Source organism: Leopardus geoffroyi, chromosome D4 (assembly GCF_018350155.1).
Source record: "Leopardus geoffroyi isolate Oge1 chromosome D4, O.geoffroyi_Oge1_pat1.0, whole genome shotgun sequence".
Taxonomy (NCBI): Eukaryota; Metazoa; Chordata; class Mammalia; order Carnivora; family Felidae; genus Leopardus; species Leopardus geoffroyi.
In genome coordinates, this window is record NC_059342.1 from 80590984 (window position 1) to 80616510 (window position 25527).

At 52.9% G+C, this 25527-nt stretch overlaps 1 protein-coding gene across 3 annotated transcripts in view; it reads left to right on the forward strand.

The window, feature by feature from the left end:
- The first annotated feature begins 686 nt into the window (after nucleotides 1–686).
- GSN (gelsolin) overlaps nucleotides 687–25527 on the forward strand; it is a 53803-nt gene continuing 28962 nt past the window's right edge. Inside the window, exons 1-2 of one of the 3 annotated variants that reach the window (XM_045469945.1) lie at nucleotides 687–732; nucleotides 11105–11199. Coding sequence is in view for 1 of the 3 variants with exons in the window: in XM_045469943.1 (XP_045325899.1) it covers nucleotides 15132–15173 (42 nt within the window). In the remaining 2 variants the exon portion in view is untranslated. Of the gene's footprint in view, nucleotides 733–11104; nucleotides 11200–14998; nucleotides 15006–15084; nucleotides 15174–25527 lie in introns of those variants that run through there. The other 2 variants (XM_045469946.1, XM_045469943.1) reach the window with 2 other exon arrangements.

A 25527-nucleotide genomic window follows, 5' to 3' on the forward strand; every position in this document is an offset into this window, starting at 1 on the left:
TCCAAAGGCCCTCAAGATTCTTTTTGAAGGTTCTGTTTGAAGGACAGGGATGCACCTGGCATTTCTTGTTCTTTCATTCTGAATGAAGTTAGGAAACGTTCTCCTTTCTTTCAGTGGGTCTAGCAGCTGCTTGCACATCTCCCTTCTTTTGCTGGTGGCCCATCTCAGGCTCTCCTGCAGGGGGCTTTGCCTCCTGAAGTCGGCACTCCCAGAAGCTGAAATCTGCCTGGTTGATCCCAGCTGAGCAAGGCGCGCCGCCCATCCCAGCCTCTTTGGCCCCAGCCCAGCCCAGGAGCTACTACTCTGGGTCTCTTCCCCCCGGCCCCCGACGCCCCCCAACCTCCTGGAGATCTCCCCGCGGTGCCCCGAAACTCCGTTTATTCCCGGGAAGGCGGGGTGCGGTTGTCTTCCTCGCGCGGATGTAGCGAGGGGGTTTTGCAAAGTAGTGCAGACGCCTGGGACGAATGCAAGTCTGCAGCCGGAGTCGCCGTCCGCCCAGCTGCCTGCGTGGGGGGGCCGGCGCTCCTCCCCCACTCCCACCCCCCCACCCCCCACCCCCCACCCCCCACCCCGCCCCGGCCCCGCCGCCCCGCCCCGCCCCGCCCCGAGGGCGGCTCCCGCCCGCGCCCTGCCCACCGCGTCCGAACGGGCGCACAGCCCCCGCTCCGCCGCCCGGAACCAGCTGAGCACAGCTGGACCCTGCAGCCGTCGTCTCCAGCGCCTCCGCAGCAGGTAAGGGAGGGGGGCGGCCACGGCCCCGGCCCCGGACGTCTTGGGGATCCCGGGCATCTGGGTCCTTCTCGCTCCCCTCTAGGTCGGAGCTCGTCCCGGCAGCGGGGCATCGCTGGAGAAGGGCTTCCTCCCTCACCCTGCTGGTCTCCCAGGGAACCAAGAAGGGTTGGATTAGGGGGGGCTAGGGCCAGGGAGGAGGGGGGCCGGGCCTCCACCTACAGGCCCCGCTGTGCTGCAAGCACCTGAGCTAACCTTGACCCCGCCCCCGCGGGTGAGGGACCTGGGCTCGGGGTCATCCCGGCGCTCGGGCACTAGGTGTATCCGACCCGGGCTTGCAGGTGGCCGCGCGTCTGCGGTTTGGGCGGTGGCTCCGCCGGAGACTGTGCTCGGCGGAACCTCGACTCCAAGGTAATAATGCCTTCGCCTGCTCTCCCCGGGCGACGAGGAGCCCTCCTTCTCCTTCCTCTTTTTGGGCCCAGGTCTGTTAGAAACTTCTTCCTTGTACTCGCCGTCTGAAATCTGCTTGCAGTTGTTAACCTGACGGTGCCTTGTCCTCCTCGGCCCTGCAATGTACGCTGGTTTCTCTGACTCACACGGAAAACTTCGTTCAAAGTTGAAGACAGTGATTGGAATCTCCCTTTCTCCCTGGGTCCCCATCTCTTCTGGGGGCTGATCACCACCCAGAATCTGGTCACAGCAGTGTCCCCCTGGCCCAGTGCAGGCCGGCTGCTCTGGGCGGTTGTCAAGGGCAAGTTTTTGGAAGGCACGGGGGAAACTTTGTGTGGGGAGGGGCCATTGGTTTCCTTTGTGGCCCTCTATGTGCCCAGGCATACACTCTTTATCCCGCCTTTATGCCTTCCACAGAGCAGAGAGGGCATCTTTAAAACAGCCAGAACTCCAAAGAGCCAAAGGCATTCAAGGGCTATTCTGGGGGTGACTCCGGCTTTGTGGAAGTGGGGGCCCTGGGGAGGAGCCTGTGGTTTTGTTTGGCTCCTGGAGACTTTTCAAACATTTAATCCTGTAGGTCCTGTTCTCCCAGGACCACATTTCTGACCAGGGCACTGGGACCTCTTGCTACACCCCTTTGCAGTGACCATAGCTTGCTGGAGTGTCGCCTCAACCCCATTCCACAGCTGAGACAACCGCAGGGCCCAGAAAGTTTGTGATGGGCTCACAGTCAAACGGTGACAAAAGGGCAGGGCTAGGACCCAGTTCCAGTTGGCCTTTAAGCTGAGTCCTTCTAGCTGGTGGAGCTTTTCACTCTTTCTTGAGTGTTCCATTCATTAAGACATCCTCTCCCCTCCCCATCCCCACACTTGGGGGTGCTGGTTGGTGTTTCTAGGGGATGTTAAGGGGAAGAGGCTTGGGCCTCTGAGAGAAGGAAGGGTGGGATGGGGGGACAGGCAGGATCCAACTCCCCTGAAATTCCACTTTCCTTTCTGAGGCCTTGCTATTTATAAATGCCAGGAAAATTGTAAACAGCCGGGGAGCTTGGGTTGGCACCCGGGGGCAGTTACACAGCAGCAAAGAAGGTTTCCGTGTGAATCAGGGAAGGGAACTTTACTCCAGAATTTTCCATAGTTTTTTTTTTTTTTTTTATTACGAACTAACACGAACCTAGGAAAGCAGGCAGCTCCCGGGAGTTGGTGGGGGAGGGAGGGGTTTGCCTCTCATGGCATTTCCTTCCTGCCCTCCTTCCTCAGTTCAACACTTTTCTGGGCCTGTGTCCTATATCTTGCCCTGTGAAGGCCCAAGACCCTCGAGGAGGACAAAGCTCTCTGTCCTCAAGATACTTCTCATCCATAGTGGTTGACACAATCATGTGATACCGAGAGTTATTTCAGTCCATAAAGGGGCGACTAAGAATGTTTGGACGACCCAGGCCTCAGAAATCAGTAACAGGTTCCCAGGAGTTAAAGGAGTTGAGGGAAAAGACATTCTAAGAAACAGGAATAGCTTGTGCAAAGGTACTGAGGTTTCTTGAGCCATCCATGGCTAGAATAGCAGTGAAGGAAGGGTGCAGCTGTGGGGGTTGAGACTGTAAATAAAGATTGTAAACTGAGGGTTTGGACTTTATCCTGAAGGCAATGAGGAGCTGAGAAAGGTTTTCAACCACAGCAATTGATAAAAACTCTCACTGATCTGGTCGTTGATGTAGGGGATGCACTGGAAGGGGCAAACTGGAGGCAGGGGGAGCCTGAAGAGGCTGTTGCATGATCCAGGGTAAAGACAGTGCTGGTCTGAACCAGAGCAGTGGCCACCATGACAGATCAGAGTTGCAGATTCTGGAAACCCAGCTGAAGGTCTTGGAACCCTCTCTAAATTTCATCTGAAAGCAGACGATAGGCTGATAGCTACCGGACGAGGCTGCTAAATTATTATTTATTTTTTGCAGTGTTGTTTCTCTTCTATTTTATTATTTTTAAAGCAGAAAAAAATAGCACTGAAGATTCAAACATAGAGAAGAGTATAGTGTAAGCTTCATCCCTCCAGCCCCCGTTCTTTCCCCAGAGGCAGCCACACGTGCACTTTGCCAAGCTATTACGAGCAAGAGCTGTTGACCGGATGCCTTTACACTTCTCAGCCATCCGGTGCGCTAGGTCACTTCTCCCTACTCCTGTGTGTAGTTTGGGTCTTTCTTGAGAAGTTGCCAGGTAGGTCCCTGAGATGATGTCTGCATGATCTGTATTCCTTTGCTGAGGCACTGATCTCTGGTTTTCTTCAAGCAGACTTTACAGTCTGTAACTACAGCCTCTGAGTGTGTATATTTGCTTATTAGAAACCGAGAGAAGTCAGAAGCATTGATTTGGGAGTGGAGCTGCAGCCTTGGTTCTTCGGAGTGACCTGTGGCAACGCCTGGCTCTTTGGACCTCAGTTTCCTCATCTGTAAAATGGGGGGGGGGGGAGGTGGCGTTGGTTGGCATGATAATAATAATACACATTTTAGTGTACCAGCCGCTGGAACGTTAATTACTTCCTGGATTCCTCGCAACTGTTCCTCTTAGGTACTACTGTTTTCCCCTTTTACAGATGAGGTACCCGAGCCTAAAAAATGTGTCTCGGGTTTCGTTGTTAAAGATAATGGGCGCCAGGATTCTGGAGTTGTGACTACAGAGCTCTTAATCCCTGCACTCATTGTTATCCTGAAGTTTCCTTGTAGTCCTGACATTATGAGCACTGCTGGGGGCTTCACTGTGGCTGTGACAAGGGATCTGGGTCAGTGCACACAGCTTGGGGAGCTCAGCCCTGCAGCAGAGAGGCCTGAAGAACCTCCCGGTACTGTTTGGAAATTCATCCTTTTCTGTACTATCAACAGGACTCCAGAGCATAGGTCAGTCTCCCTTCCGTTTCAGGGAATCAAGGCTCTGAGAGAACACAAGATCACTTGTCCTAGGTCACTCGGTGAGTTGGGGTCCCAGCCAGGGCCATCTCCCCTTTGGCAGAAGCAAGCAGGGAAAAGCAGATCCCAGGAATTATGCATTTTGGCGGGGAGGGAAAGAGAGAGACCAGCGTTTAGGCAGCTGGGGTATGTTAAACAAAAATACCTCCTCCCTTTCAACTCAGTGAGCTTGTGTCATATTTCAGCCTGATGTGGTTTGTGAATTTGTAGACCACAGGCAGGCTGGGTTCCTGCTGCTCTCTGGCTTCCCCTTCCCTGTCCCCTTCCCCCACTCATGCTCCCCTACCATAGGCCTGCTCTCCCCTGTCCTGCCCGGGACCACATCAAGAATTTGAGGGCAGGGCAGAGAAAATCAGCAGGCGTGGTGAGCGAGGCTGGGCAGCAGAAGGCCCAGACTTGGGTCCTGGTTTTGTCACTGGCAAAGTACTGAGTGACTTGTGCCCCCGTGTCCACCTTGTGCTAGAGGGGTGGGCAGGATAACATCAAGCTTTCCTGGCTCTCATGGGCTCTGAGTCAGAAGGCTTTGTGCTCAGTGCACAAACGTGCACCTCCAAGTGAGTCCATAGCCTATTGTGTTTAACCTACTCCAGTGCTAGCTGGGGATCCAGCTGTTCATGAATTTGGTCTTCGCGGACTGAATTGGTTGCCCCATATTGACGATAAGGAAGTTGAGGCCTAAGATTCATTTAAGTATCTTATTCCCTGTTCTACAAGCAATAAGAATCATGGCCACCGTATGGAGCATGCTTGCTGTGTTCACTGTCTTGTTTAATCTTTTAACAGCCCTATTGTGGAGGAGATACTGACTCCATTTCACAGATGAGGAAACTGAGGCTCAGCCTAGAGAGATGAAATGATTTACCTTCTTTTCCTTGAGCCTCACAATAGCCCTGGGGTTGTCATGATGGGCTCCACTTTGTAGATAAGGAAAGTGAAGTGTGGAGACGTGAGCTCCCAGGGGCCACGTGGCCATCTAGCCTCCTTCCCGGCCTCCCCATCCTCGTCCCTCCTGTCCTGCCTCAGAGAGACCCTCTACACCTCTTTCACTCAATGCTCAGATTAAGGGATAACAGCATCCCAGACGCTGGCTCTTCCCCAGGGGGCTCCAGAAATGGTTTCAGTCATAGATTCTCTCCGGGAACTTCGCTGAAGGGGCCACGCCAGTGGGGGTGGATTTATTTATTCTGCTAAATTCACTTAAGCAAATAGTGCTATTACTTTCCCGCCTCTACAAGGATAACATCTGGGTCTGGCTTATTTACCAGGCATGGGAGAGACGGTATATGTGAGCCTTCCGGGTGGGGTCCGACCCTTACTGTAAGCGCCACGGCGAGGCTGGGCCCTCAGTGGACACAGTAAACACTAGTTAACTTTTTGGGAGTGGCGAAGTGGGATGGGCGGTATACCCATAGGAAACGGGGTGTTTCTTCCAAGGACTTCCCCTCCCTTCTTTTTCTAATTATAATGAATACTTATGATAGGAAATTTAGAAAATAAAATTAAAAAAAAGAACTGTCCATAATTCTGCCAACGTGAGATAATCACTGCTAACATTTGGGGGCATTTCCTTCCCGATATTTTCAGCACCTTTTTTTTTTTACCCCTACGTAATGGTGGTCATACCACATTTATAATTTTTCTATTCTGACTTCTTTTTTTTTCTTCAGCATTGCGACAGACATATTTTCTCATGTTATTAAGGACTGTAAATTTAATTTGTAAAAGAGTTTGAGAAGTAGTCTCTACCTAAGTAGAGAAATGCGTGTTTATTTAAAATCTTTTATTCCAATAGTCTGGGGAATTGAAGAAATGAAATAATGTATTTGATTTGTAAAAAAAAAAAAAAAAAGTTTTAATTATTATTATTTTTTTAATATTTATTTATTTATTTTGAGAGAGAGAGAGAGACAGTGTGTGTGTGCAAGCAGGGGAGGGGCAGAGAGAGAGGGAGAGAGAGAGAGAGAGAATCCCAAGCAGGCTCCGCACTGTCAGCCCAGAGTGCAACATGGGGCTTGTTTTCACCAATGGTGACATCATGACCTGAGCCGAAATCAAGAGTCAGACCCTTAACCAACTGAGCCACCCATGCACCCCAGAGACAGAAATTGATTGTCGTAAAGCACACAGCCAAAATGAGTTCAGTTGTTAAACCCAATGCCTGGGAAGATTAAACAACCTGACCATGGCCAGACCCCTAGTTTTCCTTGGCAGTGTCTTCTTGGGAAAGTCATTTCCCTCTCTGACTGGTCTCCCCCCAGTGGGAAATGGAGAATGGCACCTTCTCCGGTTCTCCTGGTTCTACTTTTCTGCCAGTTGAAGGTTTGATTTCATGACCCAATGGCAGGTCTTGGTCTGTCGATTGTGTTTCCCAAATAGGGTGCTTTTTGAGCTCCCTGGTGCAGAGGGTAGGTCAGAGACTTAATCCTCTGACATGAAGAGAGATGTCTTTAAACCGTTTCTTTCGGGGCACTGAGGTGGCTCAGTCGGTTAAGCGGCCGGCTTCGGCTCAGGTCATGATCTCGCGGTCCGTGAGTTCGAGCCCCGCGTCGGACTCTGTGCTGACAGCTCAGAGCCTGGAGCCTGTTTCGGAGTCTGTGTCTCCCTCTCTCTGACCCTCCCCCATTCATGCTCTGTTTCTCTCTGTCTCAAAAATAAATAAACGTTAAAAAAAAATAAATAAACCCTTTCTTTCCTCAAGGAAAGGGTTGTATTAACAATAACGTATGTGGACACGAAAGATGTTCTAGCAGATCTCAAGCTTATTGTGAACACAAATCACCTGGGGATTTTGTGAAAATGCAGATTCTGGTTCGTTAGGTCTGGGGTGGGGCCTGAGGCTCTGCGTTTCTCTTAGGATCCCAGGTAGCGCAGAAGTTGCTACAGAGTTAACACTTTGCCGAGTAAGATTCTAAATCCTGTATTAAGAGCCCAGACTAGAGCCTAGATCTTTGAGATTCTTCCTACCCATAGTATTTGCCTCCCTCTTCTGTTCCCAACATGGAGCCAGACGGTTTAGTCCACAGCTATGAGTTTCTAGAATCTGAACAGTCCTTGACATATTTTGCTGCCTAATTGCAGAGCGAGGTAGGGGCCTTCTTTAGGAAAGAGCAACTCAGCAGGAAACCATCTGAACCAGGAGAAACACAGCTGAAGGACCTAGCATTTGTCTTAAACACTTCCAGCAGAAGTTTTTATACTTAAGATTATAGACATTCTTCTCTTCGTGTCTGTAGGCTGCAAACCACAGCCTCCGGGAGGCCCTAGCCTGTTTTTGTATGCCTCTGAGCTAAGAATGGTTTTTACATTGTAAAAGTTTGTTAAAAAAAAAAAAAAAGACACCCTGAAAACCCAAACAAAACAAAACAAAACTCAAACCTAAAACCAAACAAGGAAGAATATGCAACAGACAAGGTATGTGGCCTGCAAAGTGGAACATATTTACTAACATATTTACAGTAAAAATTTGCTAACTCCTGATCTAGAGTAACCAAAGCTTTATTTATTTATTTATTTATTTTTGGTATGCATGAGGCCAAGCCTTAATGCTTGAAATTTAGCAAGACCAAGATGCCTGGAGGCAGCCTGACTTTGTGGGAACTGCACAGACATCTTGTGTGATCCTCAGCCCATGGTTTCACCTCTCTGAGCTTGTATCCTTCCTTCACAAAATAGGAACCGTGATACCTGCCTGGCCGAGTATCATGGGGATGAGACATGAATGTATGTAGAGTCTGATACTTGGTTGGTGCTTGGAAAATAACTGTTGTCATTGGGGTGGCCATTTGAACCCTTCTGGGATTACTAGACAGATATCATGTTTCTCCCACCAAATCTGAAACAGTCCTCCCAATATGCCGGGAGCAGTCTTTTAGGAGAAAAACACCTCTGGCTTCAGCTCCCCCCTGCCCCCCCCCCCCCAAACCCCACCCCCAGGGCCGAAAGCTCCTCTTTAGCCACCTTAGACAAATGGGCTTCCTGGTGACTTACAATTTCACTAATAGTGAACTGTCTACACGAAGGTCAGCCTTTCCTGGGGTGGGCAGCTCTAACCTTCTGTGCCTTCTCCCTCTCTGAGATATAATCGAGCACAGGCGCCCCCAGGGCCCCAGGCTGGGATGGTGAGTGCTGGAAAGAAACATCTCTTTTTATGGCTCCCTCTGGAGCATGTGGGCGGTGGACTAGAGTCAGTGGTTTGTGGACCTTGTTTTTAAGTTGCTGCAGCCTTAAGGTCCAGAATGGAAAACAGTCTAACTTGGAGCTCGCTGGAGTTAATTCTAAACCCAGCCAAATTTGCAACCCTGGGGCTCCCAGTGTCCCCAGCCTCGGAAAGAGTGTAATGCTCTTTTTGCCCATAGATGGCAGCACCTGTACTCTCAGCATCTGTGAATGTGTGCATGTGCATGAGTATATGTCTACGCACGTGTGCACATGTGTGTATATGCACATAGCTTCTTCCTTCGGTGACTCTTGAGCTATGGTGGCCTCAGCCTTAGGCTAGGTACTCGGATCCATGGGAGCAGATCTTAGTCTAATGGGGAAGGCTGACTTGGAAAGGGACCGTAAGTAATACAGTGTGGCAAGGAAGAGTAGAGGCCTGTGGGAACTCCAAGGAGCTCACCCTCACGGGGGAGGGGAGGTTACAGCAGACTTCCTGGAGGAAAGCTGGGCTTGATCATGAGCGGAAGGAGAAGTGACGAACAGGGATGGAAGAGGGTTCTAGAACAGAGGAGACTCTGTGTGAAGATTACAAGAGGACTCGGGGCAGAGTGCGGCTTCGCCTGGCTGGAGCTTGGAGGGGTGTGGGTGGAAGACAGGAACTAAAGAGGCTGAAGCTCAGGGGACTGACAGCGACAGATCATGAAGGGCGTTGAAAAGTTCGCTGAGGATCTTGGACTTGATCTGGGCGGCGGGGGGGGGGGGGGCTCTAAGAGAACCATGGAAGAGTCTGAGCAGAGGAGTGGCATCGTCTGGGCTTGCACCGTAGGGGAGAGAGGAGGTGGGGGGACCGGTCGGGAAGCAAGCACTGTAGTCACCCAGATGAGAGAGTGGTCGTGGCGCCTGGACCAGGATGTTGGCGGTGGGGGTGGGGACAAGACGATGCATCTGAGTAGAGCCGTCAGGACAGGGCCGGGCAAGGTGGTGTGGGAGGCATGAGTGCCAGAGCAGGGGAGGTTGAGGAGGGTGCTGCCCTGGGGTCTGGCCTGGCCCAGCATGTGGATGGTGGATGGTGGTGCTATTGCTGAGATGGGGAGCACCAGGGGGAGGAGCAAGTTACATTCAGGAACAAACGTAGCACCACCAGTGAGGGTGCGGGTGTGATCTGGAGGTGTGTAGAAGAAAAGGGGGAGCGGATTTCGAAGGCTTATCCTCACACAGAATGAACAGGAAGTGAGAGGTCAGTAGTCATTTGCAGGAACACAGCCCAGCCCAACTCTGCTTTGATCGATCCATGTGGATGGAACCAGGCACCTTCAGGTGGAACTCTCTGAGGAAGGTCACAGAGGTGGCACTGTGGGGCCCCGAGAAGCACCCAGCCTCTTTTTCGGATGCCCTGCCTTGCTTATGTCTGCCGCTCACAATGCAGAAATACACCAGGAATGCCTGGGCCGTTGACCGTCAGCTGAGAACAGGGCTCATTTGTGTCTTAATCCCTGGAGCCTGTAGGGCGCCCCACTGCATTTGGGATCTTGGACTCTGTCCTTGGCTTGGAGCAGCTGGTTTGGGCAGAGAAATTTTCCAGGGCAGGCGGGAGCCAGGTTGCTTAGCTGCCCCCCTGAATGTAGATGCCTGGGGCTCTGGGGCGTTGGGGAAGGGTGAAGATCCAGTTTGTCCCTGAAAGGCGGGGGCCCAAAGGGCTGGGCTGCACCATCCACTGTGGGGCCAATCTTGGTTGGTCCTTTGTTCAGTCTTCTAGCACATATACTCACTGCTTTTGCTGTTTGCCAGCTCATGTGCGGGGCTTCAAAGACCAAGCTGTCTGGCAGGGCTCACAGCCTGGTGGGAGAGAAAGACCTATTGCCAGGTAATGATAATATGGTCTTACAATAGTAGACCACGTAAACAGCTTGGGTTCCCAAGTTGCACAAGTACAGAATGAGAAAAATATAATTTCTAAAAGAAAGCTTAGGGATTTAATTAAGTATCAGAGTAAACCTATGTACCGTACAAAACCCTTGACATATTCTATCTCATTTAATCCTTATGATAGCCTATGGAATAAGTTCTGACCTAATCCTTCTTTTTACAGAGAAGAAATCTGAGACTCAGGGTGAAGTAACCTGACCAAGTTACACAGTTAGTTAAATGAGGGGTCATTTTGTCTAACTCCAGAATCCTGAACCACAGCTCTGACATTGACCCTAAGCAGAATTCAGACATGCCCTGGGGTTTGCCTACATGCAGATGGCATTTTAGGTTGGATTAACAGAGGCATGATATCTGGAATGATGGAGGTGAGAGTCTGCTTGCCCTGCCCTGGAGAGAGCTTGCCTGAATGTCAAATTCTGGGTCTTGTGCTGGCAGTAGGCACAAGGTTCATTTGGAGCTGACTGGGGAAGGTGAGGAGAGAGGGAACCAGATACCTCATCTCAGGAAAAGCTAGAGGAAAGGGGGTATACAACTTGTACAAGACCTGGGGGGCCCAAGATCACTGTCTTTGTCTCTAAGGAGCCATTGGGAAACAGGGTGACAGACCTCTTCTGGGTAATCCGAGCAGATAGAGCTCGGACCAGCAGGTCAAAGCCATAGGGAGAGAGACTTTAGCTCATCCTAACAACAGTTCTTTCAACCAGCCAAACTCTTCAACAGATGGTCTTATGGCCTTGGCAGGAAGTGAGTTCCCCGTTGCTTGAGCTGTGCAAGTGTGTGTGATTGTGGGTGGGGGGTTCTGGGGATGAGTAGAAGTATCAGATGTGGATTTGACCAGATGACCTGGAGCACCTGACCTTGAGATTCTTGGCCCCTTGTTTACAGGTCGTGCTGATAGCCCCCCTTGTACATCAGTGCTTCTGCCGTGGTCCCAGCACCTCTGCCGGGAGCAGCCGTCTTCCCCCTCACAGCCCTGCAAGGTAGGTACAGCAGTGCAGACACCCCTGAGTCCTCCTAAGCCCAGCTCTGGCTGCCCAGGGGAGTCTGGAGGGGACAGTGGAAGCAGCTGCTGCTCACCACAGTGGATTCAAAGGGAGTCCCGGAGGTTTCTCTGGTAAAGCTCGGAGCACATTTCTGCCCATTGCCTCATTTGCTCCTCACCGGCGAGGGCGGGATCCTGTGGGGAAGAGACAAGGAAGGGCTGGGCTGGGCGCCGGGGCGCCTGGGCCCTATCCCGGCTGTGCTACTTCTCACAGTGTGGCTGGAGCAAAGTCGCTTTCCCTCTCAGGGCCTCTGTCAGCTCTTCCGTAAGAGGGTGGATTCCCTGGAGGTACGGGAATTCTCCCCGGAGGCTTTGGAGAGGTGAGAACATGCGGGGGCGTGGCTGCCAAGCCTCCAGCTTGTTGACCGTAAGAGGCGCGGACGCAAGCTGTGTGAGTCACAGGGCAGGTGGATGAGTCATCCCCACCTGGGACAACTGGCAGGGTGGGGCCCACCTGACTATCAGATTCACTGACCGCCCCCTCCCCCCACCCCCTGCCCCAGGAGGCTGCCATGCAGAGTTCTGGGCTGGAAGCAAGAGACCCACTTCATGACCCAGCTTGGGCCTCCGTTTCTCCCCCCATAAAATGAGTGTATTGGTCTCCCACCCACCCACCTAACAAGGTTGTCATGAGGACTGTAGAAGCTTATAGATGCTAACGAGCTTTGTGAACTGTGAAATGGGAAGGATCACAGCTAGGGAGAAAGCCCAGCTTCCGATGCGGCAGCAGAGGTGAATTTCCAATAGCAACCGTCTGGAGAGCCTGGAAAACACCCCTCCAGCTCATGACATCACCCTTGGTGGCCAAAAGGAGAAGGGGCTGAATGACTCCAGGGTTTACTCATCTGCTGTGACCCAGCTGGCTTTGCGGCGGGGGGGGGGGGGGGCAGGGACAGTCGTCACTGCTGTTGCTCTTTCCCAGAGCTTAGATACAACTGCCTTTTGATGGTCTCCTGGATGCTTTGTCCACGAAGCCTGGGATTGCTAGAAGGCCCGCTAGGCCCAGAGATGGGACTTGGCTCACTTCAGCTGCACCTTAAGGGTTCTGCAGACAAAGGGCCAGCCCTGAGGCTGCCCAGAAAGGAGGGATCTGGGGCCTGTCTTGGTTCTGATGCTTCCCCTTTTGAAACTGAGGCCTGACAGCTCCCAAAACTGAATTGCCCCAAGTGATCTGTTACCAAAAAGAGTGTTAGGCCATGCCAGTGCCTTTGGCAACAGTGACAGAGGGACCTGTCTCCTGCTCTCCCCACTTCTGCAGACCGTGCGGGGCCAGACCGGCTCAGGCCCAGCTGCATACCTGTCAACTAAGAGCTTTGCTACCCTGCCCCCTTCACTGCTGTCCCCTGGCAGTGTGCCCCCGCCTCATGTCCCCCTCTGCTGAACTCTGGTTCAGCCAGGGTGGCCCCAGTGACCTCCTACTTGTCAAAATCCGGTGGCACTTCTTCAGGTCTCCCCATACCACCTCTCTGGTTACCTTCTTCTGGAAGCACTCCCTCCTTGTTGCTCCTGGGAGGCTGCCCCGCTCAGTTTATCTCCCTACTTCTCTGATCTTCTTAGTCGGGGCCCAGTTTTCCTGCATCCAATGTTCACCCGGATTCTAACCACCTTCTGGTCTTGAGTTACGCATATAGGTTCATTTGTTCATTCACTCATTCATTCAACCGTGTGTGCGTCGACAGATGCTTGGCCCGGAACTGGTGTTGGAGAATCAGCAAAGAACAAGATTTTCCCATCCCTCATGGGCCGTACCGTCTTGGGTCTGATAGTCAGCCGTTATACACGTAACAGATCCAGCCTTTCTTCAGCTGAGGAGGAAGTGACAGGGGTTATGAGAGCGCATGGAGTTGGTGGGCGTGGTGGCATCTTGTCCGGACACAGGACTGAGGCCTCCCTGAGAAAGCCCAGACCTGGACAGGGGGCCGCAGGTGGCTGCGTGAGCAGGGGAGGGAGCCCCCAGGCAGAGGGAACAGCTTTTGCATGTGGAGTCGTTGAGGAACTGGAAGAAAGCCTGGCTGCAGAAGGAACTGGAGGCCAGGCAGCATCTGGGCATGCAGGCCCTCAAGGGCCAGAGTTTGGACTTTATCCTAAACCGCTGGGGTGCCACTGAAAGTTTTAAAGCAGGAGAGAGGACCTGCCCAGATTGCATGATTAGAAGGAGCCCTCGAAAGAGCTGGCTCCAGTTCCCACTCTGATGCGTCCTGAGGGTGTAATTTTTGTCTCTTCCACAGCGTGGTGTCCTGACCCTGTGCCTCAGTCAAGGCTTTGAGGCTTGGTGTTGGTCTGTCCTGGGAAATGTGCCCTTTTCAGCATTCTCTCTGCTCTTTGCAACTTTTCATTTACCCAGCCAACCCTTGCTGAGCTTCTGTGCTGCAGAGGGGAGGTGAATCGGACTCCACCCTGCACTTGGAGACCCAGATTTGCGGCGGCTGAGGCCCGGAGTGCACTGGGAGAAATGCCAGGGCCTCCAGGAGCCAGAGAGGGCTTCTCCTACTCTGTGCCAGGCACCGGGCTGAGGGGGCACTTGGACATTCGGGCAAGGGAGTCGCGTGGGCAACGGCCACCTGGAGCCACTGTGCGTAGGGACTAATGAGCCGTGTAGCTAAAGCAGGAATGTGGGGCTGAGGTGGGGAGTGGCCGGAGGTGCAGGGTCTCCGTCCTCTGGATGCCAGGGAGACGTGGACAGGTTTTGAGCTGAGGAGTGATTTGAACATTGGGATTTGAGAGCAGGTGAGAGGTGGGGAGGAGGGCAGACGGGAGGGGCAACATCGTAAACTGGTTGGAGAGAATGAGTGTCACTGGGCAAAGCCTTGTCACTCCCACGGTAAAACATTCTTCCCCTCTTTGTCCCCTGCCTTTGTTGGGTTATGTCCCTGTTGGTCGGCACTCCTGAGCCGCCGGCACCCGTCTCACTGCAGCACTGAGTGTGGTTACATCCTGGGCTCCAGAGGCAACGGGTCTGAGCCTGAAACATCACTCTGGCCCCGACTTGGTAGTCACATCTCTTAATCCCTCAGCCTCAGTTTACTCATCTGTGAGATGGGGAAAGGGGTTGTTGAGGATTAACTGAGTGGGGAATAAAGTTCCAAGCATATGCCTGGTGCACGCTGACAGCCTCTGTTATCTTTACTTCCCTGTCGGTTGATAACAGCCCCATCCATGTTGTAATCTGCCCCTTGGGGGTCCTGTGTGGCCACAAATCTGTAATCATCCCACCAGCATCTTTATCTTATGGCTGAGGAATTTGGGGCCCAGAGAGAGATAGTGACTCATCTAAGGTCACCCAGCCTTTCAGTGACAGGGCAAAGACCTGTTCATTTCTCCCTTTTGCAATTCTCATTTTTTTTTAATGCTGATAATTAAAAAAAAAAAATTCCCAAGTCAACTGGAGAAGAGGCAACAATGGGATGGGCATTTGGGTGGGTAGGGGGTCTCCCAGATATTTCCCGGGAGTATCCTGACTAGAAGGGCCCTAAGAAAATCATCCAACCACCCTAGTTACGTTTGGGGAAATTGAGGCCCAGAGAGAGGTAGTGGCTTGCTCAGGGTCCCCAGAGTAGGGAACAGAGAAGGGGTCACAAGGGCCACTGCCAGTAATCAGCAGGAGTTGGGTGGGCTCTTCTCCCTAACCCACTGCCTCTTGTTTAAGAAAGTGAATTAAAGCATGCAACAATGGTTTCCTGAGGAAGTTTTGGGTTTTAATGTGCCAATGTGTCAAGGACCATTTCCGGAACTACGTGTGCTCATGTGATGCCTGTGGAGTTGGGCCTGGCACAGCTATTTCAGACTAAGCCACGGGGTCCTATTTATAGGCCTGCGCGATTAGGTCGATGTGGTCAGGAGAGGCTCGCCTACCCTCTGCCCGGCCCGGCGATGGCCGAGGAAGAGGCCCTTGGGGGAGACTCTGACCCATGGGTGAGTGGCAAGGGATCTGGGGTGGTCCCTGAAGCCTGCTCAGAGGAGGGGCTCCAGGTAGGCCTCAGGGGAAGTCCTACTCCTGACCCCCCGTGTCAGCGGCCAGCCAGGCCCTCTGCAGAGATGACACCAGCTCTGATCCTGTTCTCCCTCCTGCCTGGGAGCAGGCCAGGACTCCTGGCACTCGGGCCCTTTCCCCAGCCATGCCCCTCGAGTGTTTGCCTTGCTCTGTGTGGGTCACACCTCCCAGCCTTTGCCTTTGCTGTTCCCTCCTCCTGACTTGCCTGGTGGTTCCCAGCTCCCAAAGACAAACCTCCCTTCATTCTTCAAGGCTCTGCACAAACGTTCCTCCTCCTTGTCTGGTTAGGCCCTGGGTGCTCCCTGCCTTGTGTTCGCACTGCCCAGAGCCATTTGAGTGACTACCCAAGTTCCCGTGTGCTCCCCACGGGGCCGGGAGGTCCTGAAACAAGGCCTGACACAGAAAGGAGAGACGCGTTTGTAGCTGAGAACCTACCATGGCCTTTCACCTTATTTTTGTTGAGATGTGAACTGCATGCCAACACATGCAGGAGGTATGCTTTACAGGGGTGTAGGAGTGAGAGCAAGACTTCAGAGTTAGATAGCCCTAGATCCAGACCCTGCCCTGTACTTCCTAACTATGTGACCTGGGACTGAACCCCTCTGAGCCTTAGTTTCCCTGCCTGTAAAGTGGGCATGATGCTAGCCATGGGTTTTGGGGAAGCATTACATAAGAAAAAGCTTACAAAAACTTATCATGTTGTGGGGTCCATAATAAGCTTCTACATGCAGTAGTAGGTGCTATTTCCAGGTGGGGAAACTGAGGCGCAGAGCAGGGAAGTGCCTTCTGTAGGGTCCCACACAAATCAGTGGCCAGTAGGAGAGACCAAGTCTTTGTGGGGTCCTGGTCTCTACCTCCATCCTGTGTTCTTCTCTCCTCCCTCTCTTAGCCTCCTGGGCTTATTCTGTTCCACAGATCAGGGGAGGCTTTGTTTGGGGATTGTTTTTCCTAAGAAGTTTTCTCTGTGGTGCCACAGGATGACTCAGACCCCTGAGTCACCAGGAGGCTGAGGGCCAGGGAGGAGGAGGGAAACAGAGAAAGGACAGGGAAGGGGGCCCCAATTTCAGCGCTGGCTTCCCCACCGCTTGATTGACTGGGTCTGACAAGTCCCCTCTCCCGCCTGTGAAAGAAGATGCTGGGCTTTGATGAGTGGCTCTCCCAGTCCAGGCTAAGTCTCAGAATCCCAGGTGCCTGGGCCCCACCCTGACCTACACACCCAGAGGCTGGGCGTGGGGCCTGGGAATCCACGGGTTCTGGAGCTCCCTAAGGGATTCTGCTGCACACCTGGGCTGCAGAGGTGTTTGGGAACCTCCCCGTTCAAGGCTATTCCCGGCTGGGCCTCAGAGAGATTGCTTAGCCTCTGTGACCATCTGTACTCACTTTTTTGCTGCACGTTTTGGCAGAATGGTGCATAGGAAGTGCATGAGCTTTAAAAAGAACAACAATAACAACAACAGCAGCAGCAGCAGCAGCAGCAGCTTTTTGGAAGTATAATTCCTGCAAGTTGTCAAAGTAATTTACATACACATAACTCACCTGTTCTAATGAATTCAGTGAGTTGTAGTAAATTTACAGAGCTCTGTCACCATCACCACAATGCAGTTGGACAGTATTTTCATCACCCCTGATCATCCCTAAGTGATGCCTGTCTCCACACCCACCCCACTAGCCCACCACTGATCTACTTTCTGTCCCTTTGGGTGCCCAGACGTGTGTGCCCCTCCAGGTTCACTCTTTCTAGCTAGGTGACCTCATGCAGATTACTGCCCCTCTTTGAGCCTTGGATGTCTCCTCCACAGGAGAGGGGATAATCCTATCCTTCTTGTAGCTTATTGTTTGAATTTCGCTAATGTGGTGGAATGTCTGATGCATCGTGTGAGCCAGGCATGTGGGAGCCTGGCACGCAGTATACAGGGGGCAGTACAGGTACCTGGGTGTGCTTATAACAATGTTCACAAACATTGTATTGACTCACTTTGTGCCACGTGCTGGGCTTAGCATTTTAAATGCATGATCTCTTTTCATGCCCGCCACAACTCTTACTAGGTGAGCGTTCGTATCATTTTTCTTTCATAGCCAAAGTTACTGAGGCACCGACTATGGAGGTAACTTCTCTCAGTCAAATAGGCAACAGTCGGAAGGGCTGGGAGTCTGGCCTCCTTAATCATTACACTAGAGATGGGAATTGCGGAGTGGGGGACACCATTCACGGACTTAGCGCAAGGTTTGTGGCACACGCTTTCAAGGGACAGGACCTGGTGTTTCGAAAGCTGGTATGTAGAGCAGAGGGCATCAGACAACTGTGTGACCTGGTGTATGGAGCATGATGTAAGGTGTAAGTGACATGGGACGCAGCGCATGGAACGTGCATCAGGGGGCGCACGCAGGACAAGGTATGAGGACCACAGGTCTGGTATGGGGCACAGAGAACATGGTGTACAGGGTGCTGGGACATAGGGCTTGAGACATAGCAATGGAGCAGGCTCCTGGGTCACGGAGGGACCCTTTCCGTGTCAGTGCCTGGGGCTCCGGCACGAAGCAGCAGGAGCCAATTGTGTCTTCTCACAAAGGCCTGTCTGTTTTTTGCCTCCTCCTTCCTGTCTCTTTGGATGCCAGAGAGTGGGAGTGTCCGGGAGGAGTGGGGCCCAGGGTACCCCCTACCACCCTGTGAGCTCAGACAGGGGTCAAGGCTTGGGACCAAGTCCCTGGCTCAGAAAGAGCCTGCCGGGCCCCCGCTTCTTTCAGAGGCAGCTGTGAGCACCACGTTGGCTGGGCCAGACCCCAGTGATTTTCCTCTAAGCCACCCTCCCTCCTGCTTCCCCCTCTGGCTGCCGCTGCTGGCTACAAGCACGTCTGCATTCCGGGGACTTAGGAGAGAGCACGCACAGCTGCTGGGGCTGAGAAGCAGATAGCCACCAGCTGCTGTGGGAGGACAAGGAGAGACCACAGGTGCCTGGAGGGCGGCTCCAGGCTAGCACTTCCTGAGCCCCCTGGCGCCTGGTGCCGACCGCCTTATCTTGTCTGGTCTGCACAGGAGCCCCAAAAGCCTGATGAGGAGCCCGAGGCTCCGAGAGGCAAGGTCACACAGAGGCAGAGCTGAGGCTAGACCCCAGCTCTTCTAGAGGCCGGAAATTGGCATCTAGAGGCACGTTTAGGTGGCCCAGAGAGTGTTGCTGGAGGAGTCAGTGGGTGACGAGGCTGAAAGAGCATGGAGGGCCTGAAAGGCCACGCTTGGGGGTCCTGACTTCCAGTCCGCGCTGGGGGCCATGGAAGGGTCTTGAGTAAGCAGTGATGCAGTCTCTATGGATAATGGCAGCGAGGAATCTGGTGCAGTGGTTCCCGAGGACAGATGGAGACCCTGACCTAGCACAGTCCTGGGATGTGAGGTTGGGAAGTAGGGTGTGGGGTTGTGAGGCACAGAGTGTGTAGGGTGGAGCACGTCAGCTCTGGCTTCAGCCCTCCTGTCGTGTCTTGGTGGGATGACTGTGGTTAGGCCACAGTGTCACCGAGGGTTCCTGGAGCCCCCGGAGGGACAGATGCCTGCAGGGTGATGCTGGTCACTGGGCAGATGCCTGGATGCAGGTGAAGCCCGGAGAGAAGACAGCACCCATTCCGGAGCCCGACTGTGCCGGCCATTGGGTAGTATGTGCTGAATCTTGTTTAATTCTTTCAGCTGGTTGTGATTATTTTCTGGGCCGGAAAAGGAACAAAAGCATTCCACTATTATACCTCTGCTTATGTTTAAGAGGGGAAAGTATTTAAAAAAAAAAAAAAACCCCACAAAACTATTACAATTAAAAGGATTAGTAGCAACAAAAAATATCTTTGCATCTCTGGAAGTTCTATGGTGGGTAAAAGTTTGAGCTAAATTGCAAAGAATCTCTCATCATGCTATGGGTTTAGGAATTTTTCCATAACTGACTTTGACTAGGATCAGGTTTTGGCAAGCCTGTGAGATCATCTGACCATTCTGTACTCAAGGACATAGGCTCAGAGAGGTTGAGTCACTTGCTCAGGGTCACCAGATAATGAGTGATAGGACTGGGATCAGATGGTGACTCCAGAGCCCTTGTTCTTTCTGGTGAGGGCAGACCAGAAAAGAGGGCAGGGTGTCATGAGGAGAGATTCATGGCGGCTGGAAGGCAAGGTGGGCTCTTTAGGTGCTGGCTGGAGGCCCTCTCCTGAGATGCCTCCCCATCCCTGGCATCAGCAACCATTCTGGGTCTCTGGGCCTTGACTGGGCCCCCCAGCCCTCTCCTGTTTTGCATGGAAGGACACAGAGGTAGAGGTCGAGGGTGGATATGCGGCCGGTGAGCTGTGTGTATACAGGGCCTGGACATAGGCCGGGAGTTTGTCTTTGGATGTTACGGTTATTGAACACCTGCTGCATGCCAAGTCTGGTGCCAGGGGCTCCTTCAATCCTCCCAGACACCTTACAGGGTAGGATTCATCACCCCATTTTATAGAGGAGGAAACTGAAGCACTGAAGAAAGGCCACGTTCCCAAGTGCCCTTGTGGTGGGGATCTGGGCTGTTCAGACTCACACTGGGCATTGCCCTGTGCTCTGTTCAATACGAGGTTGTACAGTCTTCACCCTGCTGGTCATTCTTGGTGTCCTGAGCTCATGAGGGCTTGGCCTCCGCTCACGGACTCTGTCATCTCTCCTCTGCCCCACACCTGCCGCATTTTTGTTTCTTGAGAGTTCTGCCTGCAGGATGTAGACTGATACCCAGGTGGATAGGCTCGTGCTTCTTGCCTGAGCCCAGCGCGCGGAAGTCTTGGCCGTGGCTGGCTGTGCGAGGCTCAGGCACAAAGAAGGGCTTCGTCTGGAGCCTGCAGCAGAAGGGACATGTCACTATCTTCTGATGTCCTGTTGTCATTGTTCCCAGCATGATTATTAGCCTAGGGAGCTTCTAACGTGCCTGGTAGATCATGGTGAAAGATCAACTTGACCCGCAGACTTGGCCAAATGCACAAACATTATTTGCCTTTGCCGTTTCTTTCAGAATCCTAGATCCCAGGGCCCGAAGGGTCCTTAGAGATGAGTTGGTTCATTCGTCACCTGAGTCCCCTTGGCTGGGTCACCACCGGGCGGCTCATTACTTCTCCAGAAGAGGAGGAAAGAAAGTGGCGTTTTTGAACATGAGTTTTATGCTGGGCATGGTCTTAGAATCTTCCACATTTTTGCTTGCATTCAGTCCCCTCCACCTCCACTTGCCTCTGAGAACGGTATTTTTACCCCAATTTTATATATAAGGAACTTCAGTCTCAGAGAGATACCGACCCATGCCACCAGCACACAATGACCAAAGCGTTTTTTAATAGCTGCCTACTGTATGCCCAACACATCGCTCAGCCTTGAGTGTATCTTACCTTACTGAATTCTCACAGCAACCCTAGGAAGGAGGTATTATAACCCCCATTTTACAGATGAGGAAATTGAGGCCCGGAGAGCAGAAGCTACTCGCTCAAAGGCACACAGCTAGGAAGTGCTAGGTCAGGGATCCAAACCCAGATTTTCCTGGCAGGTGCTCTTTCCACAATCATGCACATGGTTTTTCTCCCTCTTGGAAAGCCCTTCCTCTGTGGAGCAGGGGGCTGCCTCCCATGGCTTCTGCTCATTCTGGCTCTGGTTTGGGCCCCACAGGCCCTGCCTCCCCAGAGGTTTGCAGATGGAGACCGTGTCTGTGTCTTCTACTGGGCCCCATGGCTACAATGCCTGCAGTTGGGCCCTCTTTGTCCTCTGCACATTTGTGTCTGTGCCCGTGTCTCCCCTATTGGTGGGCTGTGGAGTGCCAGAGGGGCTGGGATACAGTTTTTGTCACTGTTTACAACCCCAGCCGCTGGCCTGCCAAGCCTCCCAGGGCCAGCTCCTCCCCTGGGGAAGGGGAGACAGACTGAGAAGTGGACCCTGGCAGGAAGGATGCTGGGCCACGGCCGTGGCCAAATCTGGCTGCTTCCAGGGCACGGGGTCAGGAAGTGGTGCGGCCAGGCCCCCTCTAAATGTCCCGTCTTGGTTCTCAGCACTAGGTGGGGTTACCTCCGGAAGCTGGAAAAGGGCCAGTGGCTTCAGTCCCTGAGATCGTTGGTCTCTTGGAGGTGGCGTCAGCCAAGCCCTACTGGCCGTCTCCCCAACAGCTGTCCACACCCGTGGTAGACTGGGCCAAGGCAGAGGTTCAGCTGGTTCTTCCAGGGAGCTCTATCCTGTCACGGGCTCAGGCTTCAGCTCTGGACCTGGGAGTCGAGAGCTGGGTTCTAGGTCTGCCCTGCCAGGTACTTGCTGTGTGACTCTGAGAAGTGACAGTCTTGTCCTTGGAGTCATTGTCTACGAAGAGGATGGACTAATGAACATGGCTGCTCACGAGTCCTTCTCTGCGTAACTCACGCCAGCATTCTGGCTCCAGAGCTCCCAACCATTCTTAACCGGGCCTCCCTATCCCTATTTACAGACCCAAGGCTCAGAGGGAAAGTAACCTTTCCCAGGTCACACAGCGCAACTCAAGAGGCTGTCAAACCTGTAAGCTTTCTCCTGCACCGCACCCCCACACTGCTCGCACATGATGTCTCCATGCTGAACAGAGGCCTCTGTGCAAAGAAACCAGGCAGTTCAGGGAGAAGGATGCTGACTTTGCAGGGGGCTCTTCCTGTGTGTCAGGCCTCTGGGCTTCCTCGATTCTCTGTGAGCCAGGTGTTATCCTCCCATTTTATAGATAAGGAAGCTGAGGCCCTAATCACAGGAGCTGAGTTTCCCAGGTTCTGAAACGCGTGTTCTTTCAAGGCCACAGGCTCCCCACACCTCACGGAGGCCCTGCTCAGTTTCACTGGGTTTTATAACTGGCCTCTCTGTTTACTGACTATTGTCCCAATTAGCAAAATCCTGGGCCAGAGGGGTGGGTGTTCCCAGGAGGACCCAGAGAACGGCAGTGAGCCAGAAAGCAAACAAGCTCCAAGTGAGGGCTTCCCAGGAGTGGCCGGCTGCCTGAGAAATCAAGAACAACAGTGTTTGGGGTGAAGAGAAAAGAACAGGGTGGCGTCTTCCAGGCCCGGCCAAGGCCTTTTGTACACAGTGGCCGGGGGCGGAGGGCGAGGCCGCCTCCTCCAGTCTCTGGTAGCTGCCCTGGGAGGCCCAGAGAGACAGGAAGACCAGCTTGAGGTCACACAGGGAGCAGGGCCAAGCTAGTTGAGGGGGGTCTAGCGACAGGGGAGGGACATGGTTGTATAACTCCTTCCTGCGGAAGACACTGAAAAGCTGCCTACTGTGTGCGCGGCTCCGGGCAGGAACCAGGAACACCCAAGATCAAAGGTCAAAGGGACGTGTGAGTTCCAGAGGAGAGCAGGGACTAGGACATGTGCTCTCCGGACAAGTGGTGGCAGAGCCAGGCTACCTCCCGAGTCAGAGAAACCAGGCCCGACCCGAGTGTCTATGAGTGGCAGAGTCCGTCTGCTCAGTGGCCACAGCCCGGGGGTCTTCCTAGGACATGCCTTTGTCCTGGGTACTCATACAGGTGTGCGGGGGGCCTAGCAGGCTTTCCTGTGACCCCCTGCCCCAGCCTGGGAGGTGTGTGAGGAGGGGGACGCGGTTGACTGCCTCAGAGATTGCTGGCTGTCGGAGCTGGCCTGGCCTTGATTGGCTTAGCGACTGCGGGGGTCACTGCCGCTCCCTGCCTAGGCTGGATGACGCCTGGAGGGTTCTGCCTCGCCTCCCCAGACAGCGCTTGGGGATTAGAGCCAGCCCGACGTGTGTTTGAGTCTCAGTGGTGCCTCTCTCCAGCTGAGTGGCCCTGAGCAAGTGACTGAAACTTGTGGAGTCTGTTTCCGCATCTGTGACATGGGAACTTCAATGCCTGTTTCCTCTGGTTGCTGTCAGGAGACTCCATATTGGACCCCACCTGCCTTTCCTCCCTCTCTTCTCCCAGAGATGTCTGGACCCAGAGGTGAGATGGCATGCTGCCATCGGTGATGGTGGTGCCTCCTTCTGCAGCTTAGGGGCCCTGGACCGTCTGAATGAGAGGGTCCTGTGGAGGTGAGCTGGTCCAATGCCTCCATTTCACAGATGGGAACAGTGAGGCTCACAGATGTGTAGGTTCGGGATATGGTTGCACAGACAGTTTCCGGGAATGCTGCCTCCAGGAAGGCATCTTAGAGCATGCTGCCCCAGTGCATAGGGCATATGGAGACTTGAGGCCCAGACAGGGACAGCGACTTATGCAAAGTCATCCAAGAAGTCAGTGGCAGAAGCAGGTCTAGCACTTGGGCCTCTTCATTTTTACCTAGGGGTCTTTCTTTTGCACTGAGATTCCCCCACTGTCCTGAACTCATACATCGTCTTCCAGGCGGGGAGCAGTGTGAGACCATATTGCCCCGTCACAGCCCACACACATCACTGCCCTGTAGCAAGAGTTTCCAGGCTGCGGGCTCCCCAGAGGCTGGGGCCAGGGTCTCTTCACCAGGTCTCCAGTGCTGAGGACCCAGGCTCCAGAGCTGTAGGGCCTTGGTAATCAGTAACCTGGGGGCCAGGGACCCTGGGCTGGTAGTCGGTGACCCCCCGGGGCCAAGGCCAAGCCACAGCAGCCCTCTGTGAATCACCAACTGGCCAGGTCAGGGCTACTCTTCCAGAAGGGACCGCTCAGCTGGGCCAGCTGCCAACTCACTTTCACTCTGGGGGCTGGGATGATGAGATTTCTTCTCCCTACTCGTTTGTCTTTTCTGAACTGTCCAATGAGTGGGCATTACTTTAAGTATATTTTCAGTGGTATTATTTCTTTTTTAAAAGAAACAAAAACTATCATGGATACATACCTGGAAATAGTTTTAAACCCTATAGCTAGTTTTATTTTCAGGTGAGTAGATAGAGGTGTAACTTCTATACGGTAACAATTTACCCATTGTGAGTGTTTAGGAGTCCGATTTTTAGTAGATTTTTGTGTTGTGTGATCATCACCATTATCTAGGGTTGGAATGTTTTCATCACCCTTAGGTGTCCTCCCAGGCTGACTGCAGTGATCCCAGCCTCAGGCAGGCACAGTAGGATTTGCAAGTGAAAGTCTCCCCCTTGGTCTGTCCCCTTTCAAGCACACTGCCTTGACAGTTTAGTGTTTACCCTCCTTGACTTTTGAAGGATGCATGCAAAAACCACCACCCTTATAAAAAAGAGGTGAGGAGTCATACGATAGTCCTCGTACAATTTGCTTCTTTTTGTGCTTAGAGGTCTCTCTCTGCTTACTGTGTGCCTACTGTGTGCCAGGCACAATCAGAGCTAGCTCATTCTTTTTTCACAGCTGCAGAGTGGTCTATTGTATGGCGGCTCCATAATTTATTTAACCAGGACATTTGGGTCCTTTCCAGTTTTCTTCGAACAATGCTTCAGTGAACATCCTTGCACGTATATTTTGGTGTTTCTCTGCAAGGAATACTGAAGGAAGTGGGACTTCTGTGGCCTTGTGTCTTTCGAATTCACAGAGCTAAATTGCTATGCAGAGAGGTGAAACCGGTTTATGCTTACGTGGAGAGCATCTGGGAACTGGGGGAGGTTTATAATCCTCCAAATCCCCAGGGAGAGGGAAGAGCCCTGAATTCAGCCTCTGCAGGCCAGGGCCTAGGCACACAGCCCTGAGCCCTCGGGCATCTCTCCGTGGCTCCCCGCAGACACTGGGATAAGTTGCAGACTCTTGTGGGGCTTGAGGGCCCCTGTGACCCTTGCCAGCCTCTCATCTCCTCTTGTTCCCTGTGTCTCAGACTGGACCCCTACGTACTCACTGGATGTGGCCTGTGGTTGCTTGTCCTTTGCCCAGGCTGTCCCCTCCCCTAGAATGTCTTTTATTCTCAATCTGCCTCCTCCTTGCTCTTTGAGGCCTGGGGCACAAGTCCTTTTTTTTTCATGAAGTCGTCTAGTAATCCCTACAGTCTGAATTGCCTTCTCTCTGTGTGTTCCCTTAGCTCTTTATCTGACCTACAGACCCCCTTAAATGGGAGGAAGTTGTGGGTGGTACAGGGTAAACTTTAGCCTGATTCAATAGAAACTGGGCTCCATTGGGAGCTGGGATAGGTGACCATAGCTTTGCAGGAATGGGGACAGGAGCTCCCGTTTACCTAGTTGCAGGCCAGGCCCTTTTCATACACACAGACTGATTTAATCCTCAGTAACTACTGTACCCATTTAGTAGATGAGGAGACTGAGGCATGAAGTACCTTACACACAGTAGAGGCGGGGACCAAACCCAGGTCTCCAGCTCCCCAGTTCTCTTCCTCTCGTTGCACTGGGCTATTAGGAGAGAG